The sequence below is a fragment of the Urtica dioica genome, chromosome 7, assembly GCF_054948205.1.
Source record: "Urtica dioica subsp. dioica isolate 48M chromosome 7, U.dioica_male_clone48M_v1_H2, whole genome shotgun sequence".
In the NCBI taxonomy this organism is placed as follows: domain Eukaryota; kingdom Viridiplantae; phylum Streptophyta; class Magnoliopsida; order Rosales; family Urticaceae; genus Urtica; species Urtica dioica.
In genome coordinates this window covers 43,785,650-43,807,316 of record NC_142762.1, presented here as the reverse complement: position 1 = coordinate 43,807,316, position 21,667 = coordinate 43,785,650, and the positions used below count along the sequence as shown (strand labels likewise).

The following is a 21,667-nucleotide window of genomic DNA, read 5'->3' as shown; positions in this document are numbered from 1 at the left end:
CTATACCCATATTCATCTTTTTTCTAATTTTTCTCAATAAAATCTCTAAATCTGAAAAGTGGAATTGGAACACCCGAAACTAAGGCTTACATATATATATATATATATATATATATAACTACTCATTATATGTATATAACTACTACTGTTTTCATTATATGTATATAAAATTCTGAGCCAAAAAAAAAATGTATATAAAAGCTATATCAGATAGTGGCATAGAATCATATTGAAAATATTAATATTAGGAAAAAAAAATAAAAACCCGAAAGAAAATAGAGAAAAAGAATAACATGTATATAAAATCGATCATAATGAAACAGGATATTATTACATATAATAATTAGGGTTTCTCTTTCACACGAGTCCTAAATCATTCTCACGAAACCTTATATTTAATTACCTCTCCAATATTCATCCCTAACACCAGAATATATCATACATTGCTCAACGCCTTAGAGAAACACGATTCGCTGAAAACACACTCCTGTGGTTGTAAAGACAAGATCTCTCTCTCCGAACCTGGATAGCAATTTTCAGGAACATATTTATGATCAGTAGTGTCATAATTAACCAAAGAACTACTCATCTGATGATCTCCAATGATATGATCACCATTGTAAGCAGTGCCGTAAAAAAACTCCAACCCATCCACCACGACTTGAGCAGCAGGGTTAATATCGTAAATAGCCGCGCTGCTAATCATTTCATGGTGATCGATAAGCTCACTCTTTGTCTGTCCCGCCAAAACCTGGGACTGGGACCCATTATTATTATTGTACTGCACCAGTGATCTAAAATCCGGCGCTGTACCGGAGTGTACGAGCGCGTGGCGGTTGTAAATGTGATCGAGTGGGGGTAGTGATCGAGTGAGATCGTTCGCATTGTAGTCGTTGGTGTGTCCTAGTCTGATGAGCAACTTCCTGATGGATTCGTGAGTTGAATTAGGCGTCGGAGTAGTAGTCAGTGCTGACGTGGGAAGCTCCGGCCAATAAGGGCTTTGACTGTTGTTGTGGTTTATGATCGGGTCCATGGAACCGACCGCACTGGATCCAGGCCCTCTGATCTTAGCCGTCGTCTGTGATTGGCTGTACTTATTTCGCTGCTTGTTATTATTATTACTTCCGAGAAGCTTCTTCTTCAGCCTTGTGTTCCAGTAGTTCTTTATGTCGTTGTCCGTTCTTCCTGGCAATTGTGCTGCGATTATAGACCACCTATATATACATATATACACAATATTAATGTATAATAAATTAGGGCATATTTACAATTATATTATTACCTGCTTCCGATGCTTATGTAGAGGCTACAGATGATATTGTCCTCTTCGTCGGAGAACCCGCCGTGCTTTATGTTTGGCCGGAGATAGTTTAACCATCTAAGTCTACAGCTTTTGCCACACCTTTTAAGCCCTAAATTCAAGAACAAAAGAACAAATGAGACCACATGCCCTAATTAGATCATGAAATACTTTATAGCATTTTTTTTGTTCTAGTGGAGCTTTGTGTGATACTTAAGATCGATTCACATAATTTGTTTGATTGTTTGATACTCTACTAAAACAATATTAACTCGTAAGCGAGAAGTTTATATGTATATATGTATGGACATATGTTATTGATTTTTCTTTTTCTTTTTCTTTTTCTTACCAATCTTTTGAGGTAAAGCAATCCAATTACCGCCGGTACCGTGTTGTTCGATGTAAGATTTGAGCTTGGTGTCTTCTTCAGGTGACCACGGTCCTCTCTTCACGTTGGCTTTGTCACAACAAGGTGCTCTTCCCATGGCTCTCTCTCTCTCTCTCTCTCTCAAAATAATTGGTTTTTGCTATGATGGTTATCTGGTTAATCTCTTTAAACGTTATTCAAACCAGGGTTAATTATGAGAGAGAGAAATAGATTACTATATTATTAAATTAGTTTCCAGTAAAGTAGCCATATATAGAGTTTTTAAATGTTGTGGTAGGGATGGTGACTTTATATATGTATAGAATTGATATATATATTATATATATATATATAAAGAGAGGTTGAAATAAAGTATGAGTTGTGCCAGAATAGAGACCAAAGGATTTTCTTCTTGTCTCTTTCAGTCAAGAGTATAGTTATATAATTATGTTCATCGCTGCTGATTTTATCAATTGATATCCCTAAGTGTACTAATGTCCATGGTATCTGGTGGAACACATTAATTATTACAACATTGTATACGTCATAATTATTCAAGTTTATATAATAACCTGGAAGTGTACCTTTTTGATGATTATATGTACATTATAGTTGTTATTGTACTTTGTGGAAAATAAGTAAAACAGACCAATAAACACGTAGTCGGGTAGAAATTATCTTATGTTATATATGTACAATGCATCTTGATCGATTGTCAAGTCCCATTTTTGTGTGTCATATATATCTTTAATTAAATATTATGCCACGAGATCGTCGTTTTTGTTAATATATACAGTGTCTCATATATATATATATATATATATTGTTTCAAAGTAAAAATATGTTTAAAAGGTGAGGACTTTGTACAATTTAATTGAAAGGACGACGTAAAAATAAGAAATAGGATTAAGATTCGTCTAGAATATAAAAATAAAATTATATAAATAAATTTATTATTGATTACAAAAAAATTATATGTAATTAAAGACGAGAAACATTGTCGTTTAATTAACTATTATTAAGACGATACAATAGCTGAGAAGTTTTATCTACCTCTTATATTCTTCTCAGGTATACTACAATACGAAACTTAAGATATTAACTTAATTTTTTGCCTTCTTTCTGAAGCTGCCCTTTAAGCATAAGTGTTTAGAAAATTATTAATTTGTTACGAATACGATAAAGAGTCGCATTTTTGTAAACTTAAAATTAATATATTTTTACTAATTTTGTTAATCAGGATATATGACAATCTCAAACATTATAAAATTACAATTTTTTCTTCACTCTAGGTTTATAATATATCTATTGATCGTTGTTGATAATATAATAACTGTAAACACTTCAAGAAGTGTAACTCAGTTTATAATAAAAAAATTATGCAAAGTTAAACATATATAAGGACTATAAAATATTTTTCTTAAAATATTAATGATTAAATTTAAAAAAAAATTCACAACGCATTATACATTATTTTGTTATATAAGTTTATCTCTGTATTAAAAATTTAAAATCATTTATGGCAGACCTATAATGTTGTCAATGCGCGCTAAAAAAGCTACTAGTAGTGGTGGTCAAGAGTAAGTTAGAGTCAAATTGATATATTTGTAAAGAAAAGGAACGAGCCTGGATCTCTTTAGGCCTTGGTATATTTTAAGTGGTTCGGTAATCAAAAATCATAAAATATCATTTTGTTATGTTAATAGACAAGGACGAAGCTACTCCCAGGCTTTAGCCCCTCTTCAAAAAATATTTGCACTTTTTGACTATTTTTTTGTAAAATAATAAATTTTTTACTTTAAAAATTTATAAATTAGCCTCTCCTGACTAATTTTTTGCACATTAACCCTCTTAACCTAAATTCCTAGCTTCGTCCTGTTTATAGATAATAAAATAATATATCACTGCTTACAATTCCAAGCCGCAAGAGTCTTACCGTAATTATTATAAGAATTTGGTTGCCGAGACACAGACAGTAACCAAATTACTCATCATAAAATCAAGCAAACCAAACTTTTCATCGTATAGTCGTTGAAAAAGAAAGGTACAATATGTCAAATTCCATCTTAATCCATAGCACGGGATGCTCAGATAGACAAGAAGAGATGTAGAAGAAAGATTGGAAATAGCTTATAAAAGTAAAACCATGTCATCAGAAAGTTAGTGGGACTTACCTTTTGGTTGGTCACCAAATGACCAACAAAAGAAGAAGCACATGTACCTCTCTCTCTCTGTTAATGTCTTTATTATTCTATATATTTCTTAAATTGCTTATTTCTTAATTAAAGTTTAATTAAAAATTTGAGGTAGCAAGGCCACAAATAAATAATTAATTTACATCAAGGATTTTATTTTAAGTATGAAAAAAAACTGGAATATTTTTCTTATTTCATTAAGATTTAAATAAAGTTTAAATAATAATTCTCTAAGATATGATCCAGAAATAATAAAAAAGGACAAATCTATAGTGGTTTCAATTTCAGTACTATATGAGTAATTACTAACAACTATACTATTCAAGTACTTGCTCCTTGTTCCGAATCTAATAACTCCTATACGGCGAGATGTTCACGCTCTCAAATAAACTAAATGTGATTGATTTTTCATATTGCTTGCACTACTAGAAAAATGGGATTTCATTTTGCCTTTCTAATGGCGTTTACAAAAAAAAACGTCATTAAATGTATATGTTTTATTTTTGGACTTATTTTTTTATAACAAATAACGAATGAGAGAGTGTCACGTTACTTTCAAAAGCGGAGCCTAAAAAACTATTTATGACGTTCAAAGTTTAAGTGCCACTAAATAAATCTAATACAATGATTTGATGTCATGTGACTATGTTTATATTCAACTTCAAAACAAAAAAACGTTATTAAATATGCCTAAATTTTGCTGCCAATGACGTCTTAAATAGGGACACCTGGAAGTATTATTATTATTATTATTATTATTATTATTATTACAAATTGCGTATACTAGTATTTTTTTTTTAAATTAATCATAAGAATAACGTGTTTAAATTTTTATCGAAAATTATTTTGTCAAGTGATAAAAAATAACTTTTTCTTGATATTTACATAATTTAAAAAAAAGATTGTTTATTGAGTTTAATTTATAAGGAAGAATATGTTTACATATTTGAAAAGAAAAACTATTTTCTGAAAATATATAAAACTCCAACTATTTAGGAATGATGCCCTTTAAAACACAATTTATGTTTTTTTATGCATATTAAACCAACTAATGGCAGAGCCAAATTTTAAACTCAGATGACCGTATATGATAAAAGAGACGAGAAGTACTCGGTAAGACAAAAAAGACTTTTGGATGCGGACAACTTTTGGATGCGACGTGTCACATCTAAAATTCATTTGGATATGACATGTTTCATCTAAAAAAATCACCGAGCTACCTGAAAAAACGGTTATTTTAAAGTTGATTTTTTTTACCTTTAGATGTGACATGTTGCATCAAAAAGTTTAACTAAAAATTGAAATTTTTAGCCAGACTTTTTCCCCTCTTTTATTTCCCCCTTTTTTATTTCGTCCATTTTCGTTTTAAAAAGAAAAAGAAATTAGTCCATACATTTTCAACGGCATTTACATCGTTTTAATTTCTTCTTTTATATTTTATTCTACATTCTTATTCTCCCTCTACCTCTCATTTTCTCTTCACTCTATCTCCCCCCCTCTCATTCTCGATTGCCATAAACTTTTGCAACACCCGGTGCAGCCCTCTTTGCGATTCCTTTCTCTTTCTTTCTTATACTATTCTTCTTATTCCTCGTGACACAGTCCCTTCTTCGCTTGACAACGTTCACGAAGAACGCTCATCCACCGCGCTCTCAATGATGACCTCTCCTTGCTCGAGTCTCCTCCGTGTCGTGTCGCGGTGCTCTCCAGTTTTGACGCATTTCTTGGCCGTCGCTCTCTCGGTTCTATGAGGTTGGGGTTATAGTTTACAATTTTGTTTGGAATTTTCTTTCCGACTAACTAAATTTAAAGACTTTGCTATTTTGAAATTGTTTTGACTTTTAATTGAAATTGTTTGGATTATTTATTGATTTTGTATTTGTGTTTTGATATCCTCTTCTTCAGTTTTTGTCGGTTCATTTTACTCTCTCTCTCTCTCATTTACCTTGATTTATAGGGTTTTTTTTAACCAATGCCTTCAACGACCCCGTCGCCTTCGACGTCCCCGTAATTCTGGGCCAAGGCGACTTCACTGCACTAAACGCGACTCGTTTCAATGGGGTCAAGGCTGTATGTATGGGTCAGGTGTCTAAAATAGGTGTTCTATTATTAATTCGATGCGACTTGTCGCATTCAAATCCATCAATTCTCGTCATCCGGTATTGGTTTAGATGCGACTTATCGCATCTAAAATGTCGCATCCAAAACTTTTAGCTACGGGATATTGGACGCAACAAAAATCGCATCCAAAGATCCTTTTCGTCCTAATGACTTGAGGATTAATATTGTTCTTGTGAATTTAACTCTCATAACTTGTTATGTATCTTTTAAGGATAGGAACTAAGAAGAGTCGAGAAATATCGTGTTTTAATAGGACATGTTCTAGAGATCAAGTCAATTTAAGATCAACAAACTTATATGATCTATATATCACGATTATAAACTATATATATTAAATCTGATTGAGGAAGAATAGACGAATTGTTATATCCGAGATCTTTTGGAATACAAAAGTTGCGTCTTGAGACTTTTTCATTAAAGGCTGAGAATACATTTATTGTGACCATTTTATAGTGAGGTGGTGACATTGACCTTATCGAAGTTCTAACTTTATTTGAGCCGAACTTTTTATTGATATTGTTCTATTTAGCATTACTTTACTTTTAAAAAAAGAGAATTTATATTTTGTTATAAGAAAAAATTGATATTTTCAAAAGCAGATAACTTATTTACCAAATAGTACAAAATATTAAAAAAAATATATATTATAAAAACAAGTTTAAATGTCTTAACTTGGAGGACAATTAATATGTCTTACCAAGCTAATTTAATTTCATCATCGGAGTTTCATGAAAAGTTACAATTCTACCCTTTAAACAAGACACAAATGTCAGGATGGTAAAATTAAAACAGATTTCATTATCTATTGTTGATTTAAATTCGTTGGATAATATCCGCTTTTGCTTTGTTGATCAAAACACTTCAAGTCAAATTTGATTAAATGACATTTGAACTAAAGACACATTCTTTTCCTTCTAATTAGGGGGCTTAAAGTATTCTTTTGAGGGGGGCTTTTATATAATTTTTAGTTTATATAATAGTCCACATTTCATACTAAAAATATTAAATGCATGTAAAAAATATAATAATAAAAAATTGAGGGAAGCTGGTAGCTTCCTGTGTAATATATTGTGATCTAGACAATTACTAAACGTGAAATTATAACATGAAAAACTAAACGTGTATTGGGATGATTGTTTAACTAATCTGCAAAACAATAAGTTGAGCAATATGCAAAATCAACAAAGTAAGTAGATAATGCAGATAGTAAACTAATAAGTGACACATAAATTTGGTTACCCAATCAAGTGATAAAACACATAGATGATGAAGAACGAGAACAAAGAAATGAGTTTGAGCTATATTGGCGTGTATCGAGAAAAAATCTTACACGAATCAATAAAGATAGTTTTAGTCCCATTGGCGTGAGAAAAAATGTGTGACCGAGCTAACCATAAAACTTTGAATAAGTGGCTACACAATGTCATGAACACAATATATTTGCCAAGACCAGACAATAAGGAATTTACATATTATCTTCAGTTAACTTAATTTGGAAATTTTCAAAGCAATATTTCCTTCATCAAGGAAAATCAGTTCTACACCTTAAAGTTGCCTCACTTCGAAAAGTTTCAATGAAAAAAACAAAGGCAAAGGCCATGAATTACATAATTTCGTGGAGGATGAACAGATTTAACAAGCAAACCAAAGCATATTTGGCAATGTAAATACAAATAAGAAAAAAAAAATGACACTTCATTGGACCGTTCCTTTCTTAGACGTGCAACGTATTTTGCCTATATTAGTGAAACGGTCACATCGTCTTGGCGTCATTATCTTGACATTTTAGTGTGTGTTTTTATTAGTGCATGACAGATATACATATTAATATCACATGTGAAGTACCACGGTCAAAAATTTATCATTCCATTAGAATTGGTTAATTAGTCTTTAGTTCTCCATCGCATTTATTGAAACCCTGAAGAGTGACCTAGCTAGCAATAACAATAAGAAGAAGAAGACCAGTCCACTTATTGACTTGTTTGGATTAAATTGAATTTCAACGTGAACCAATTACATCTGACTTTGGTTCATCAGTTTGTTTGTCTCTCTTTATGATTTTTGTATCTACTTGCATTTTTCTGTTTATCTGCGGAGACATTACTATTTATTTCTCTATCGCTCATTTACATGTACATATATACAATGCTCACATGACTACCCTTGGCAAAGGCCAAGTTTGAAGTGTCCGTGATCCTGAAAATCAGAAATTGCTGTGATCGAAAATTGCGGTGTCCGATGAAAATTGCGTGAAAATATAAATAAAAATATTACGTCCATAGAAAATGCGGTGGCCGACGTAAATTGCGCTAAAACACATAAATTACGACAAAAATAATGTTACATATTTTCAAACATAATAAATAAGTTATATACACATATCAAAAGTTTTAAACATACATAATAAATTTCAATTACAAAAACACATAATAAACAATCATAAAAAGCTCAAATTTCAAAGTCAAACACATATAATAAACACACATAATAAGTTGAAAAATATCAAAGTCAAGCACACATAAAAAACACACGTAATAAGTTCTAAACACATCATAATTTCATGAACTACCCCAAATATGAAATTCACTAACAAGTTACTATTTTTCATATATTGTGATAGAAATTGTGACGAAATTGACACAATTTTTTGTGTTTTATACCATGGGTTAAACGACATTAATGGACACAACGGCATAGAAATCTCCACGCAATTTCAACGCAATACTCGCGACACAAAATAACAAAAGGCACATATGGTCATAAACGTGTCGAACTTCTCAAAAATACCGCAATTTTCATGCACTTTCCCGAAATTTTAAACCTTGGGTATATATACCATACATAATAGAACCACGTTGATACAATAAATTTGCTTAATTATTTGTGAGATTTTATCATCAAATTGTAGATACCTACATATGGGACCATCTTCTCTCGAGGCATTATAGTTAATAGTACACCAAAAATTAAAACATTATTATAATTATTCGTAGACAAATATGTAGCTTCTTCTCCACGCAATATCCCTCCAGATTTCTTACCTAATATTTTATAACAAAAATAAAATAGAAATATCATTTGAAGTACTACCACTCAGATATGAGGTGACAGTTTTGCTATTTAAAAAAAAAAAAAAAAAACACAGTGAGCGCTGCTAAACATAGGGCTAAAGATGAAAGAATGATTATCCGAAGGAGAGTAGAGAAAGAATGATGTAATAATATCCTCACTTGTGATACAAACTAAAAAGTAGAAAATAGGCCCGTTTGGTTATGTTTTCTATCTCTGTTTTCTGTTTTCTGATTTTAAATTCTAGAAAACAGTTTTAGAAAAACTGTTTGGTTATAAATTCAGAAAATAGATTTATAATCATGTTTCTGTTTTCTTTGAAATTTGTTTAGAAAACAGAAAACAATGAAAAGTTGTTTTTTATTTTATCTCTATACAATTGAATAGAAAACATAACCAAACAACATTTAAAATATTCTGAAACGTAATTCTAAATCTGTTTTTAAAATTTAAAAATTAGAATAAGAAAACAGAATTTAAAAACAGAAAAAGAGTTTAGAAAACTAAACCAAACGACCCTAACGCAAGACTTACAAACCATATTTGTTTTGTGCTCTAGATTTTATCCAATGCGAGAACCCAGAAGTAGTTAGTGGCGTAGTCAACACTCAACAATTGTTTTGTCAAATCTAAACATAATTAGCGCTCTCATCTCCAACTTTACCTGGAGTCGTTTTAAGAATAATTTAGAGGTATATTTACCCCAGAACCTGGAAATATGCTGCAACTTTTTGCAGTGTATATAATAAAACAGCAGTTCTACTATTATTTAAAATAAACCGCTTATATGTGTATCGACAACAGTACAAGCTTGTATTCACATCACTTCATGCGCAAAAAGCAAAAGTTGCAAGTTTTGGCAGCATATAATAAAAACAGAGAAGTTCTACTTCTATAATATCGAGTACTGACATACACAAGAGCCCTAGCTTTATATGTGTATTTACAAGCATGTATTCAAATTACTTCATAGTTTATACCCAAAAAGCAAAAGTCTTCAAAGGGAAAGCTAGCCGTTGATTAATCGGTATTTGGTCATACCCAGTTAAAACAAAACAAAAGATCAGTTTGCACTTGACGTGTCTTGCAAGAATTTGGATATTTTCCCCCTGAAACAATCACCACATAGAAAAACAAATTACTCCACAGTTTCACAATTATGAAATACAAAAAAAATTAATTTTTTTTACCGACTTATACCAGTTAATAAAAAAGGATCAGTTTGCACTTGACGTTCCTTGTAAGAATATGGAAATATACCCCTGAAGCAACCGCAACAAAGAAAATCAAATTACTCAAAAGTTTAACAATCTATTACCAGAAACAACAGATAAACTAATAATAGTAGTAGTTATAGTTGAAAGTTGATTCATTGATACTATTTTTTTGTCCTAAACATACCGACCGGTCAGAAGTAAGACAGAGATTTGAGCTTCTTCTTGCACAATTTCGATGGAGTGGAAGGAGTTAGTTCCGTAGTGCCACGCGTGCGCTTAACACCAGGCTGTGTTGGACGTGAAAATGCGTGGCTCAAAAACTTCTCGTCATCCGAGCGAAGCTCGAGATTCTCTCTGACAAGCAAAAATTCCACGGCTTCCTCGTCGAACTCGTACACGAACCCGATGTGAATGATTCTGCTGAGACTCTCCGCTGCAAGATCTCTCCCTTTCGGGACCAACCCTTCAGCGATTTCCTCGGAGAAACACGACGCGAATTCGATGCTGTTTTTACGGCTGGAGTACCCCGATTCGTCGATCACGATATTCCCCGAGCTTTTGTCCCAGAAAACCATCTTCTCGGTTTCGACTTCGACTTTCTCGCCCGACGTCGTCGGCGCTATCGCATACGTGACTCTGATGGGTCGACGGCTCTCGTACACCGAGGCTTCGAGGAGTGACGCAGCGCTCTCTCGTCTCTCTTTCTCCGGAATTTCGAGCCGAGGACCCGAGAGAAAAGCCAACACGATTTTGATGAGCCCCTTTTTGATCAGCCCCTCTCTTTGCACCGGATCCTCCGACGGGTCCGCCGAGACAGTGCAAACGACCGATTCGGAAGCCTTTTTCACTCCCAACGAGCCGTAGATCTCAAGTAGCCTCCGCGACATTGAAGCCGACGTGGTTCCGTTCTTTGGAAACCAGACGAACAAAGGAACCGAGGAGTTTGAGAAACACTTCTTCAAACGCAGATCATCGGGGATAAAAGCGTTTTCCTTGTTCACCAAACGGACTCGATCACCCACGCACGAGATCGCCGGGACTTTAGTCAGATTCTGACCGAGAGTTTGTTCCGTGTCCGGAGTCAAGTTCATCAGAATGCCTTGCCAAACAGAGAGACAGTCAGAAGGAGAAACTTCCCGGTCTGCGCATAATCCCCAATCGCTCCACAACTGCAAATATTTCTCCAGAGAAGGGAATTTCCTCACATCGAAAGCTGAAGAGAATAACGGTAACAGCTCTGGTGCATAGTAACTTTCGAGAGTATGCAGACGAAATAAGAACAAACTATCCGTGTCATGAACTACGCAGAACTTCGACCTAACCCATCTTCCCGTGTCACTGCCTTGGTCCGATATCCAAACCTGAGAGTTTTGCTCATCGAGCACCTCCGGTTTCCAATCGTACTTACTCAGAAACTTGTAAAGCCGTTTTATCAACGGCGCATCATTTCGAGTATAAAGGATCTTATAAATGAAAGCGCACACCTCCAAGGGGTCTATCTTCACTCCAATAGCCCTTAACTGATCCTCGTATAGAGACAAGTCCGCTCTGTAAAATTCCTCTTCAATACTTGGCACATCGGTTCTCCTCAGAATTCTTTTCCACGCCTTGTCAAAAAGAACACATTCATCCGGACCTAAGTACCCGTGACTCGTCTTAAGGAACTTACTTTTTGCAATGCTGTGGAGAAAATTGTCGAGCACAGACTGTTCGAGTGATGACTTGGACATGGCAGATCTCATGCAATCTAATAATGCAACCGTTCCATTAGCGGCAACGAGTTCCGGATCTATTGGTCCTTTGAAGCCTTTGAGGACAAGCTCGGCACCTTCTTCGAAATCCGTTAAGACTCCCAAAATTTTCAGTTCGTCCTTGAGCTTGTAAATGGCTATGCCGTAAAATGCGTCATCGATTAGAGGAAGATCGACGAAGGACGATACTGCCCCCCATTTCAGGCTGAATAGGATTGACTCGTTCGGCGCTTTGTAGCCGTGACGGGTTTTTAGCCACTTTTCTGTGAAGAGCCACTGCAATTCGGAATATCCCGGCGCTAGAGTTTGTCTAAGCTCTCTGAAGCAGCCCAACACCAACAGTGCATTCTCAGGGGACAATTCAGAATGGATCAACATAGACTTGAACTTATTGGCAATCATTGAGACTACACTGTCAACATCCACATGAACTCCAACAGCTCTCAGAGCTTCCCTGAAAAGGCGTGTTTCATCTCCGTAAGAGACTTCATCGACAACAGGAATCTCCAACGCTCTCGTGAGAGAAACCCATGCCGAGTCGGGAATAGTAGATTCCGAAGGGGATCTAAACCCGGAGGTCGTTTTCAGCCATTTTTTACCCTTGATCCTCTGTATAAGTCCGGAAGCTTCTGTGGGCCCAAGATATGAAATGCATTTCAACACCGTAATACCATAAGCACAGGTCACAGGAAGATGATTTGGACCGAAATCAGCCTTTTCCGCGACTAGTTTATACAAACTTCGGAGATCTGTTTTAACTCCAAGCAATGCTAACTCAGGCAAGAAAGCCCCTAGTTTCGCCCCGTAAAAAGCTTCGTCCACAACACAGTGACCGGTGATCCTCCAAAATGAATCGGAATCCACCGTCGAAGAATCCAAAAAAACGCACTCCTCCGGAGATAAATAGCCGTGATGGGTCTTCATCCACTTCCCCTTCTTCATACCTCGCAGCCAATCCTCGTTGACCTCGTTCTTCTGCTTCAAAAAGCCAATGAACATAAGCAAAGAGAACGCCTGATCTTTTCTGATTCCAGAAGCGGAAAGAGTGGTGAACGTAGCCATGACCAATCTCTGTACGTCATCGGACTCAAATCCCACCCCAAGAAATCTCAACTCGTCTTGGTAATTATTGATTCGGCCACCGTAGTAGTTCTGATCAATAACGGAGATATCCTCGAGAACATGCTTCACCATGTCGTACACGACAGTCCCGAAAATATCCGGAAGAATGGACTGCTTCGGAGAGCTGTAACCTTTGGAAGTCTTCATCCACTTTCCGTTCTGAATGCTTGCCTTGAACTTCTCGGGAATGTACGAGCCCCCGGTTCGGAGAAAACGAATCCAGTCGAGAAGAAGAAAAACTTGTTCCATTGAGAGCCGAGACGAAGCTATCTGCAATTCCACGCTCGGAGGTTGTATCTCGGGTATGTCCTTGGCGCTACTATACTTGCAAATGAAGTCGAGCACGGCTTTATCGGGCACAGATTCTCCAAGGAATGAACCGGCCTTGGAGTAAATATCGCCGATATCAACGTAATGCCATTTCGTATATGGATTCACGCGCCCAAATAATTTAGCCCATTTGCTTTTGGAAGCAGGGACGAGAGTTACAGCTCTTTGTTTCACGACGTGACCAGAACGGTCAATGACGGGAATCCTGGCACAGAGATCATAAAGCTCGTTGCTGCTGATGAAATCTTTATCATGGCTAAAATAGAGGAAACGAGCCAGGCGAATAATCAGATCAATTTCCTTTTCCGGAACTGCAGAGCAGAGATTGGAAGCGTAGTTAATTGCGGAGATTGGTGAAATCATGGTAGAGCTCGATAACCAAGAGCAAATCGATGCACTTTTCTCGTGGCTCATGAGAGATTTCTGGGTATCATCAGCCAAGAAAAATACATTATTAGGGCAACCGAATTCCAAATTGCACTTACCCAGCCACACATGAAGCTCTTGATCTGAAGCGTACTTAAGTGTAATCTCTCCTTTTTTAACTTGGGAAACAGAACACAGTCCCATATGTCCTCCCTTGTTGGTGTACCTGAGAAACGGTATGTTTCGGAAATATTCGGAGTTGAAAATTGCCCTATTCTCAGAAACAAAATACAGTAGCTCTGCGTAAAGCTCGGCCGAGGCTTGAGCAACAAGATTACAATGCACCATGCATTTTGCATACCAATTGAGATCACCCGTCACGCCAAGAAATTCCAAAACTCCATTGTATTTTCCAAGGTCCAAAGACGAATGCAAGACTTTTTTCAAGCCCCTCGGGCTCAAACCTTTCGAGAGATCTCTGTTCGCTTCAGTACGAGACAAGATGGCACGAAATCGAGGCAGAATCTGAATCACGTTACGAGGATTAGCTAAACGCCTTTCACCGTCAAACAGGTCATAAGGGACTATTCTCCGTTCTAGCAACAGGTTTCTTATGCTCTCGCGTACCACGTTCAGCCCAGGATACGACGACTCTCGAGCAGGCAAAAACTCGAAGATCTGACCCATTGAAGAAAACCACGACTCGCCTTCTACACAGGCCTGAAAAGCATTCACAAAAGCTTTCGGGACACATTCGAGAATCCCCAAGTTCCATGGATTGTCCAAGAGTATGAACTCCCGAGAAGAGGCGAGAATAAAATCAGCCTGAATCACAAAGGGGAAATTCGTGACCATCGCCGTGGGAAGAAAAGCAAAGACGCCCACAGACGAAGAGCCTCTCGTGAGCCTCTTCCCGAACGGAAAAGCGAGAGAAACAGCCCACTGATTCGCGTCCGCTCTCGAGCCGACTCTTCTCTCGGCTGTCACCGGAAACTCTTGTCGCCACATAAAGTACTTGCAAGTCTCTTCCGCTTCACAGCCTCTCTCCCGAACCGAGAGCTGAACTATCTTCGAATCCGCCGCGAGATTGCTCAGTCGCGCGTGATCGCTCTCGCTCGACACTGAGACGATCGAGACGCTGTTCTTCTCCGGAGAATCGAGATTTTCAACGCGGACGGAGAGTCGTTTGATCTTGGACAGGAAGAGAAGAATCTCCGGGTGCATAGCTGACAACTGGGACTTTACGGCTTCGACCTTCTCGGGCTTCAGCGGGAGTACAAACACTGTGGTCGGCAACGTCTTTTCGAGACCGTACACGGCGTGGATGTCAGCTAGCCGAGGCTTTTCTGCGATCCATTCAGGCACGATGTAACCGATTCCGCATTTCGGGTCTGGTTCTTCGCAGAATCTGATTTGGTATCCATTGCTGTAGATGTGAGGTTTAGCGCTCACAAGGAACACACTTTTGAACCCAATACCTACAGATATATATATATTTAAACATAATCAGGGGACTATACGCCGAATTTAAGCTAAAAAATTTACAAGTATAAGACGCTTAGTCAACGAAGAGAAGAAGAAGAAGAAGAAAAAGAAAAAGCCTAAACCTTAAAAAAAAAAAAAAAAAAAATGGAGCGAGCACAAGAATTTGGTCACCTTTCTCGCCGATAAACCCTAGCTTTCTTTTCCCCTTTTTGGTGGAGCGACCAACACTGCAAAGCGAGTCCATATTCTTCTTGGAAAAACCAATTTCATTGTTGAATATAAACAGAGTAGCGGGTGAACCAATCCCAGTAATGTCTCTCTTTGTTAGCACAAATTCAAGAGTTGGCTTAACACTTTCTTCATATTCGTTATCTTCTGCATTCTACGAAACCCAAAACAACCAGTACGCTCAAGTACTCTCTAATGTCTAAAACATTCAGATTAAAAAAAAAAAAAACCCTAACCTGTATGAGTTCCATCAAAAAGTGAACATCTTTAGTGTAAAGCTCGGCCGATAGACTAGTGACCGCTTGGTGAAGATCCTGGGTCAGTGGGTTTGATTCTTCTTTGCCTATGGAGAACTTCTGTGATCTGATTTGTTCAATGTGAAGCATAGCTTCTGATTCAGCGATGGTCTGAGAGGGAAACGACATCTGTCTTGTGCGCAACGACGATGAGCTCAGACTCAGGTTTAGGGGGAAATGAAGAAATGCAGAGAGAGCGAAGAAGAAAGAGGAAAGGCTGTAATGGCGGTGACGAGTGACTTGATGTGTAAGAGTTCTGCATGAAATATACTGAAGAGACGTTTGATTGACTATTGTCTTAAATGCTTCAGAATTTACAAAGCAATCCTTCAGCTCTTGTTTTTCTTAAGCATAGTCCTCCATTCTTCAGTAATTACGGATGGCTACCAACCACATTATTCGTTTACATGATGATTGTGTGCTTATTAAAGAGGGATCATTTAACGGATAAAAAATGCAGTTTAAAAATACAATAAGAATAAAGGTTGACGGAAGGTTAATTTTAACGGATAAAAAATGATCAACCAAGGATAATCTGTTTGCAACCGAAAAAAAAATCGTTCTTAAAATTATCTTTGGTATTTTATTTTTATTAAAAAAATAGTAAATAGTACATAAAAAAAGGTTAATTATTTTTAGGCAATCTATTTAACTTAACCAAAATCTCATCTCTAGTGCGGAGTTAATTGTGTACTTGTTGAAATCAGAGACGGCATCATAAATGTAAAATAGGTGGTAAATTGAAAATGTAGAGAATTTTAAGAAACTAGTAGGTAATAATAAAGATAATTGGAAAATAGCTTACCATTTCTAAAACCTTGAAAATTGTTGCAATGTGAAATCAAGTGACTTCATTACAACAAAATCGACCGCGACTGCCTCGCAAGGGCTTCTCCGCGGCGGCGACTGAAAAAAATGTTGTCGTTGCTAGTTATGGAGAGATGTCGAAACTTGGCGGAGAAAAATGGAAAAAATGAGTGAAAAATTCTCAAAACAACTTTTTTTTTTTTTTTTCTATTTCCTTTGTATATTTAAAAAACAACTTCAATCGTTTTTAGATTACATTATTTCAAAATTGGTACCAAACACATTTTTTTTATTTTCATAGTTTGAAAAGTCAAAAAGTGTTTTCAAAATGCTTACCAAACAGGCCGTATAATGTCAGTTTTTTAAATCATGATTTTGCCTCATTTTTTTTTATCTTCAACTAATAAAAAATTTAAATAGTTTGCTAGGCTTGAAGTGTTTCTCCACAAGAAAAGCTATGAACCGATACAACTTTGTGCCCGTAATTAATGTTCTTGTGCAATTTATGTGTGTGTGATCATCGTCGTGAGCTTTCCGTGAGATCAAGGCTCCATTTAGAACCTCAAAAATACGAAGAAAAAAAGTGAAAATATGTGGAAAAATAAAAATAGAAAAGAAAATTCGAGGGAAAATCTTTGAAACCTAGTATTAGTAATAATAAAGGTAATTAAAAAATTACTTGCTATTTCTAAAACCTTAAAAATGACTCTAATGTGAAATAAAATAACGAATGGAATTGAGAGAATAAAAAATCATAATGTTATTTTTCTTGATACCAAATTTAGCATCATCGTTTTTGTTTTCTTGTGTATTTTGATTGATAAAAAATTGAAACACCATTTATTAGACTTTGATGTATCTCTTAACTCTAAGTTGTCCTATAGTCAGCCACAAGGGCTGACCCCGCCCCACCCAAGGGCCAGCCCTTGCGATGGAGGGCTGCCTGTTCGCCTTGACTCGGGTTCCACCGTCATTGTGGCCCATTCAAGCTCTCTCGGAGTTCCCAAGGCTTTTGGCTCTACCATAAATACCAAATCTCTCTCAAGACAAATGTTAGTTATCTCCTCTTGAGTTTATACTCTCTCTCTCTCTCTCTCTCTCTCTCTCATTTCCTATCACTAAAATACTATTCATCTTCTCTACTTCTAGAGACGAGAGTAGACTCACACATCACATATGGTAAAAAGGTTAATATTGAATTTGAAAGCGTGTGTCGGGAAAAATCTCTATGCGCCTTTTTAGTTCGTTTTTTTTCCATTTTCTCCGATGACGAGTAGTCGAAAACCTCTTTACGAAGAAGAAAAGATTACAAGTCCACGGGCAAATTCAGAGGAGACTGAATTGAGAAGATTGAAACGCCTATTTGACCGTTCGCTTTTAATTCTTACAGTCGCAACTGTTTACGGTTCTAGTTCTTTTAGCAACACCCCAATCTCTATCATTTGTGTATTTTTTTTTTTCATTTTAGATTATGTAAGTACTTTTTTTAGGGGTGTTCATGAAAACCGCCAAATCAAACAACTCAATCATCCAAATCAAATCGCACTCATTTTTAAACCGCCCCATTTAAACTCGATGAAGTTTGGGTTGTAACCAACCCAAACCGCAATTGTTTCGGGTTGGTTTGATTTTAATAGTCGTGAGATTGGGTTAAACCAAACCAACTCGATGGTGTTAATCTTTTAATTTTTTTAAGATTGCAAATATTTTATATGTACTATTGTTAAAAAAATATCATTTTTAATTATATTATAATTAAATAAAAAAATACTCAGTATTAATTATACTTTATTATTTGAGAATACATGAAAATTTGATAATTAAAAATATGTGTAATTTTTTTTTTAATATGTAAATTTTTTAAAGATAAGAAATTTTTGATTTTATTTGATATAACGTATTAGATATAGTATACAAATATGATTTTCATTCGAGTTATAAAGTCATTTGTCAAGAATTATAATCCGAAAAAACCAACTCAAACCAATCTGACTATTTTTTGGTTAGTTTGGTTTGGTTTTACTTTTCAATCGGTTGATTTGGGTTTTAAAACTAAAAAATTAATATTTTAGCCGAAGTAACCCTAATATTCTTTTCATTTTTAGTCCATAATATCAATCTTCAGTCATATTCTTTTATTATGCTTTAAAATAAATTATATGCATTCAAGTCTCTCTATATGATAAACTGTATTTGTAGATTACAAACACACTTACGTAGGTGATGATACCATATGCACAAAGAACTTTGGTTTAGCCTGTCTTTACAAAACACCACGTAAATATAAGTAGGTGATATTCCACTGGTTAAAGTGTTTAATGTATACATTTACATACATCACTATTAAGCCCAAAATAGAGGAATAAAAAGGAGATCAGATCGTCTCTTCTCGAGTCTAGCCCTTGGTATTCCCTGATGCACAAACAACACACTACGAAAAAAAAAAACAATCCAAGAACAACCAGTTTTAAATAATAACAGGAAAAAAAAAGGCATACCTCCTAACCAAAACAAAACACAGTAGAAAGATCATCACAAGAAGCCATGCTCAGAGCTCTAACTTGTACTGCTTCTTTGAAGGAGTTAGTTACAGCGACTTGCCTCCACGCTTGCCAATATAAACGAGAAGCCGTTTGGCTCAGAACGCGAAAACGAAGCCGCGAGAAAATCGCTGTCTTCGCCCAAAAACTCCAAGTTTGGGTCACAAGCAAGTGGTCAACGATGCGAAACCCAAGTGTATGATCTTTACATAGGCTCTCCACCTCCGAGCCTCCACTGATTCCTTCCGGAACCATTCCCAGTGTGATTTCCTGTGCCAAGCCGGACCCAAATTCCGCATTAGTCTTCCGATCTTCGTACCCGGTCTTATCGACTAACAACCGCCCAGAGTTCTTGTCCCAAAAGACCATCTTCTTGGTCTGAACTTCGAGTCTCGAAGTCGGAGATTGTGCGATACTGTACGTGAATTCGATGGGTGAGTCGCTCTGGTACACTTCGAGGCTGAGGAGCGGAACCACCTTTTCACGTCTCTCTGTTGCCGACATGTAGAATCGAGGACCCGATAGAAAACTCAGTATGATTTTGATCAGACCCTTCTTTATCACATCGTTTCTCGGCATGAGGTTCGTTTCATATCCAACGGCGGATAGGAAATCATTCCCTCGCTTGCAATCGCCGAGCTTGGAAATCTGTTTCACACCCAGAGCCTCGTAAATCTCCTTCAACCTTGGCGTCAGAGTACTTCCCGAGCCACCGTGCATTGGGAACCATACAAACAACAGGACTGGAACGTTCGAAAAGATTTTCTTCAAGCGCAAGTCATTGGGAATGAAAACTTCTTCCTTGTTCACCAAATGGATTCTCTCGTCAAAGCCTGTTGTAGCTGAAACTTTGGTTAGACTTTGCTTCAGAGTTTCCTCAGTATCTGATTTCCAACACTTTGATACGAATTCGCAGAAAGAGTAGCACTCTAAGGAAGTGACTTGGCGGCTAGTGGTTGGGCTTGAGCCCCAACTGTTCCACAGCTCCAACTAATCCCCCGTGGAAGGAGATTCTCGAACTCCAAAAGCCGAAGAGAAAAGTGCAAGCGATTCTGGTTTGTAATAATTAAGAGAATATAAGCGAGAGTCAAATAGACCGTCCGAGTCAAGAAGAACACATTTGTCAGAATTCACCCATATTCCCGTACTACCACCGCCATTATCGTCAGTAATCCAAACCCGGGAGCTACTTTTGTCTAGCTTCTCTGGCCTCCACTTGAATCGGTGAAGAAAGGTATATAACCTTTTGATCAATGCTGTCCGTTTGAGAAAATAGGAACTGCGATACATGGGCTCGTTCTTCACTCCGATATCTCAGCTCATCCTTGTATTGAGATATATCGGGATTATAAAATTTCGCGTCGATGCTTGGCAGATCAGTCCGACTCAGAATTGTTTCCCAAGAAGCATTGAAAAGAACACATTCTTTCGGGAACAGCGTGAATATTGTTAGTAGCCTTAAAGAACCTGCTGTGTGCAACATTCTCCAAAAAGTTCTTCGGGACAGGTTTTGACACAACAGATTTCATGCACTCTAGCAAACTAAAGAATAAATTCGAGTTCAATCGGGCTGTTCAGACCCTTAAGAACAAGCTCGGCGCCGCTTTCGAAATCTGTTGTGGCAACCAACATATTCAATTCATCCCTCAACTTGTACAAGCCGATGCCGTAGTACCCATCATCGATAATAGGAAGATCAACGAAGTATGTGATCGTTCCCCACTTTGAACCGGAAAGAATTGACTCGGTCAGGGTTCTGAAACCATGACGTGTTTTCAACCATTTATCATCTGAGAGCCACTTCAGCTCCTCGCTCCCCAAGGATGTGGTTTTCCTCAGCTTCCGATTTGTATGTTCGTCGAGAAGTCATCCATTATAAGTGCCACACCTCAGATAGAAGACTCGAGAAAATCTGAGTTTTCGATTTCCATGAATGCTTTTATCTGGTCATTCCAACATCGCGATGGTTCAGAGTTACTTCATTCCCGAAGAAGATATCTTTGAATTCTTTTTATTGGTTATTTTTTTCATGATGCTTGCGGGTAAGATTACCCGAGGCCCGAATAATGCTCTTACAAGCACGCCCAGTGAAAATCCGGATTTTCACTGGGATTTGCTTGAATATATTGTGGCAAATTTAAGGTTCATCTTTCTCACAAAAAACTTCGATTTATTTTAAGAAAATTATCGACCATTGCTGTAGCGAGTTTGTTCCTTTCTCTTATTATCCTACTCTTAAAAAAAAGTCACCAAGATTAGTTTGATCAGGGCCACTCTTAGGACTCATAGGCTAAAGGTGTTTTTTTTCCGTTTTAAAAAATTATAATTTATTTTTATTACCATGTTTGATTTTTAGGTGGATATAGGTATTTTTACAAAATTCATATAATATCAAACACATCCTTCTCCATATAGGCTTCATTTCAAAACTTCCCTTTCCCTAATGCACAAAGAACTTTGCTTTAGTGTGTAT

The 21,667-nt window shown here is 36.6% G+C and overlaps 2 protein-coding genes across 2 annotated transcripts; both read right to left on the bottom strand.

Moving 5' to 3' along the window:
* Positions 1–206: 206 nt before the first annotated feature.
* On the bottom strand, positions 207–1,903 carry LOC149391918 (transcription factor MYB36-like). Its single transcript, XM_089619451.1, has 3 exons — positions 1,650–1,903; positions 1,283–1,412; positions 207–1,214 (listed from the first exon to the last, which is right to left on the bottom strand). Exons 1-3 carry the CDS (start codon positions 1,783–1,785, stop codon positions 437–439), a joined length of 1,044 nt encoding a protein of 347 aa, XP_089475577.1. The 5' UTR covers positions 1,786–1,903; the 3' UTR covers positions 207–436.
* Positions 1,904–10,257: 8,354 nt separating this feature from the next.
* On the bottom strand, positions 10,258–15,946 carry LOC149391917 (uncharacterized). Its single transcript, XM_089621247.1, has 4 exons — positions 15,788–15,946; positions 15,495–15,705; positions 10,454–15,316; positions 10,258–10,314 (listed from the first exon to the last, which is right to left on the bottom strand). The coding sequence occupies exons 1-3, from the start codon at positions 15,935–15,937 to the stop codon at positions 10,461–10,463; spliced, it is 5,217 nt and encodes a 1,738-aa protein (XP_089477373.1). The 5' UTR covers positions 15,938–15,946; the 3' UTR covers positions 10,258–10,314; positions 10,454–10,460.
* Positions 15,947–21,667: the final 5,721 nt, after the last annotated feature.

Coding starts and splice junctions, on each gene's coding strand:
- LOC149391917 (XM_089621247.1), bottom strand. CDS start 15,937: ATGCTTCACATTGAACAAATCAGATCACAGAAGTTCTCCATAGGCAAA. Junction 15,706..15,787: donor TTTTGATGGAACTCATACAG/GTTAGGGTTTTT, acceptor TGGGTTTCGTAG/AATGCAGAAGATAACGAATA. Junction 15,317..15,494: donor AGGGTTTATCGGCGAGAAAG/GTGACCAAATTC, acceptor ATATATCTGTAG/GTATTGGGTTCAAAAGTGTG.
- LOC149391918 (XM_089619451.1), bottom strand. CDS start 1,785: ATGGGAAGAGCACCTTGTTGTGACAAAGCCAACGTGAAGAGAGGACCG. Junction 1,413..1,649: donor TGCTTTACCTCAAAAGATTG/GTAAGAAAAAGA, acceptor TCTTGAATTTAG/GGCTTAAAAGGTGTGGCAAA. Junction 1,215..1,282: donor TACATAAGCATCGGAAGCAG/GTAATAATATAA, acceptor ATGTATATATAG/GTGGTCTATAATCGCAGCAC.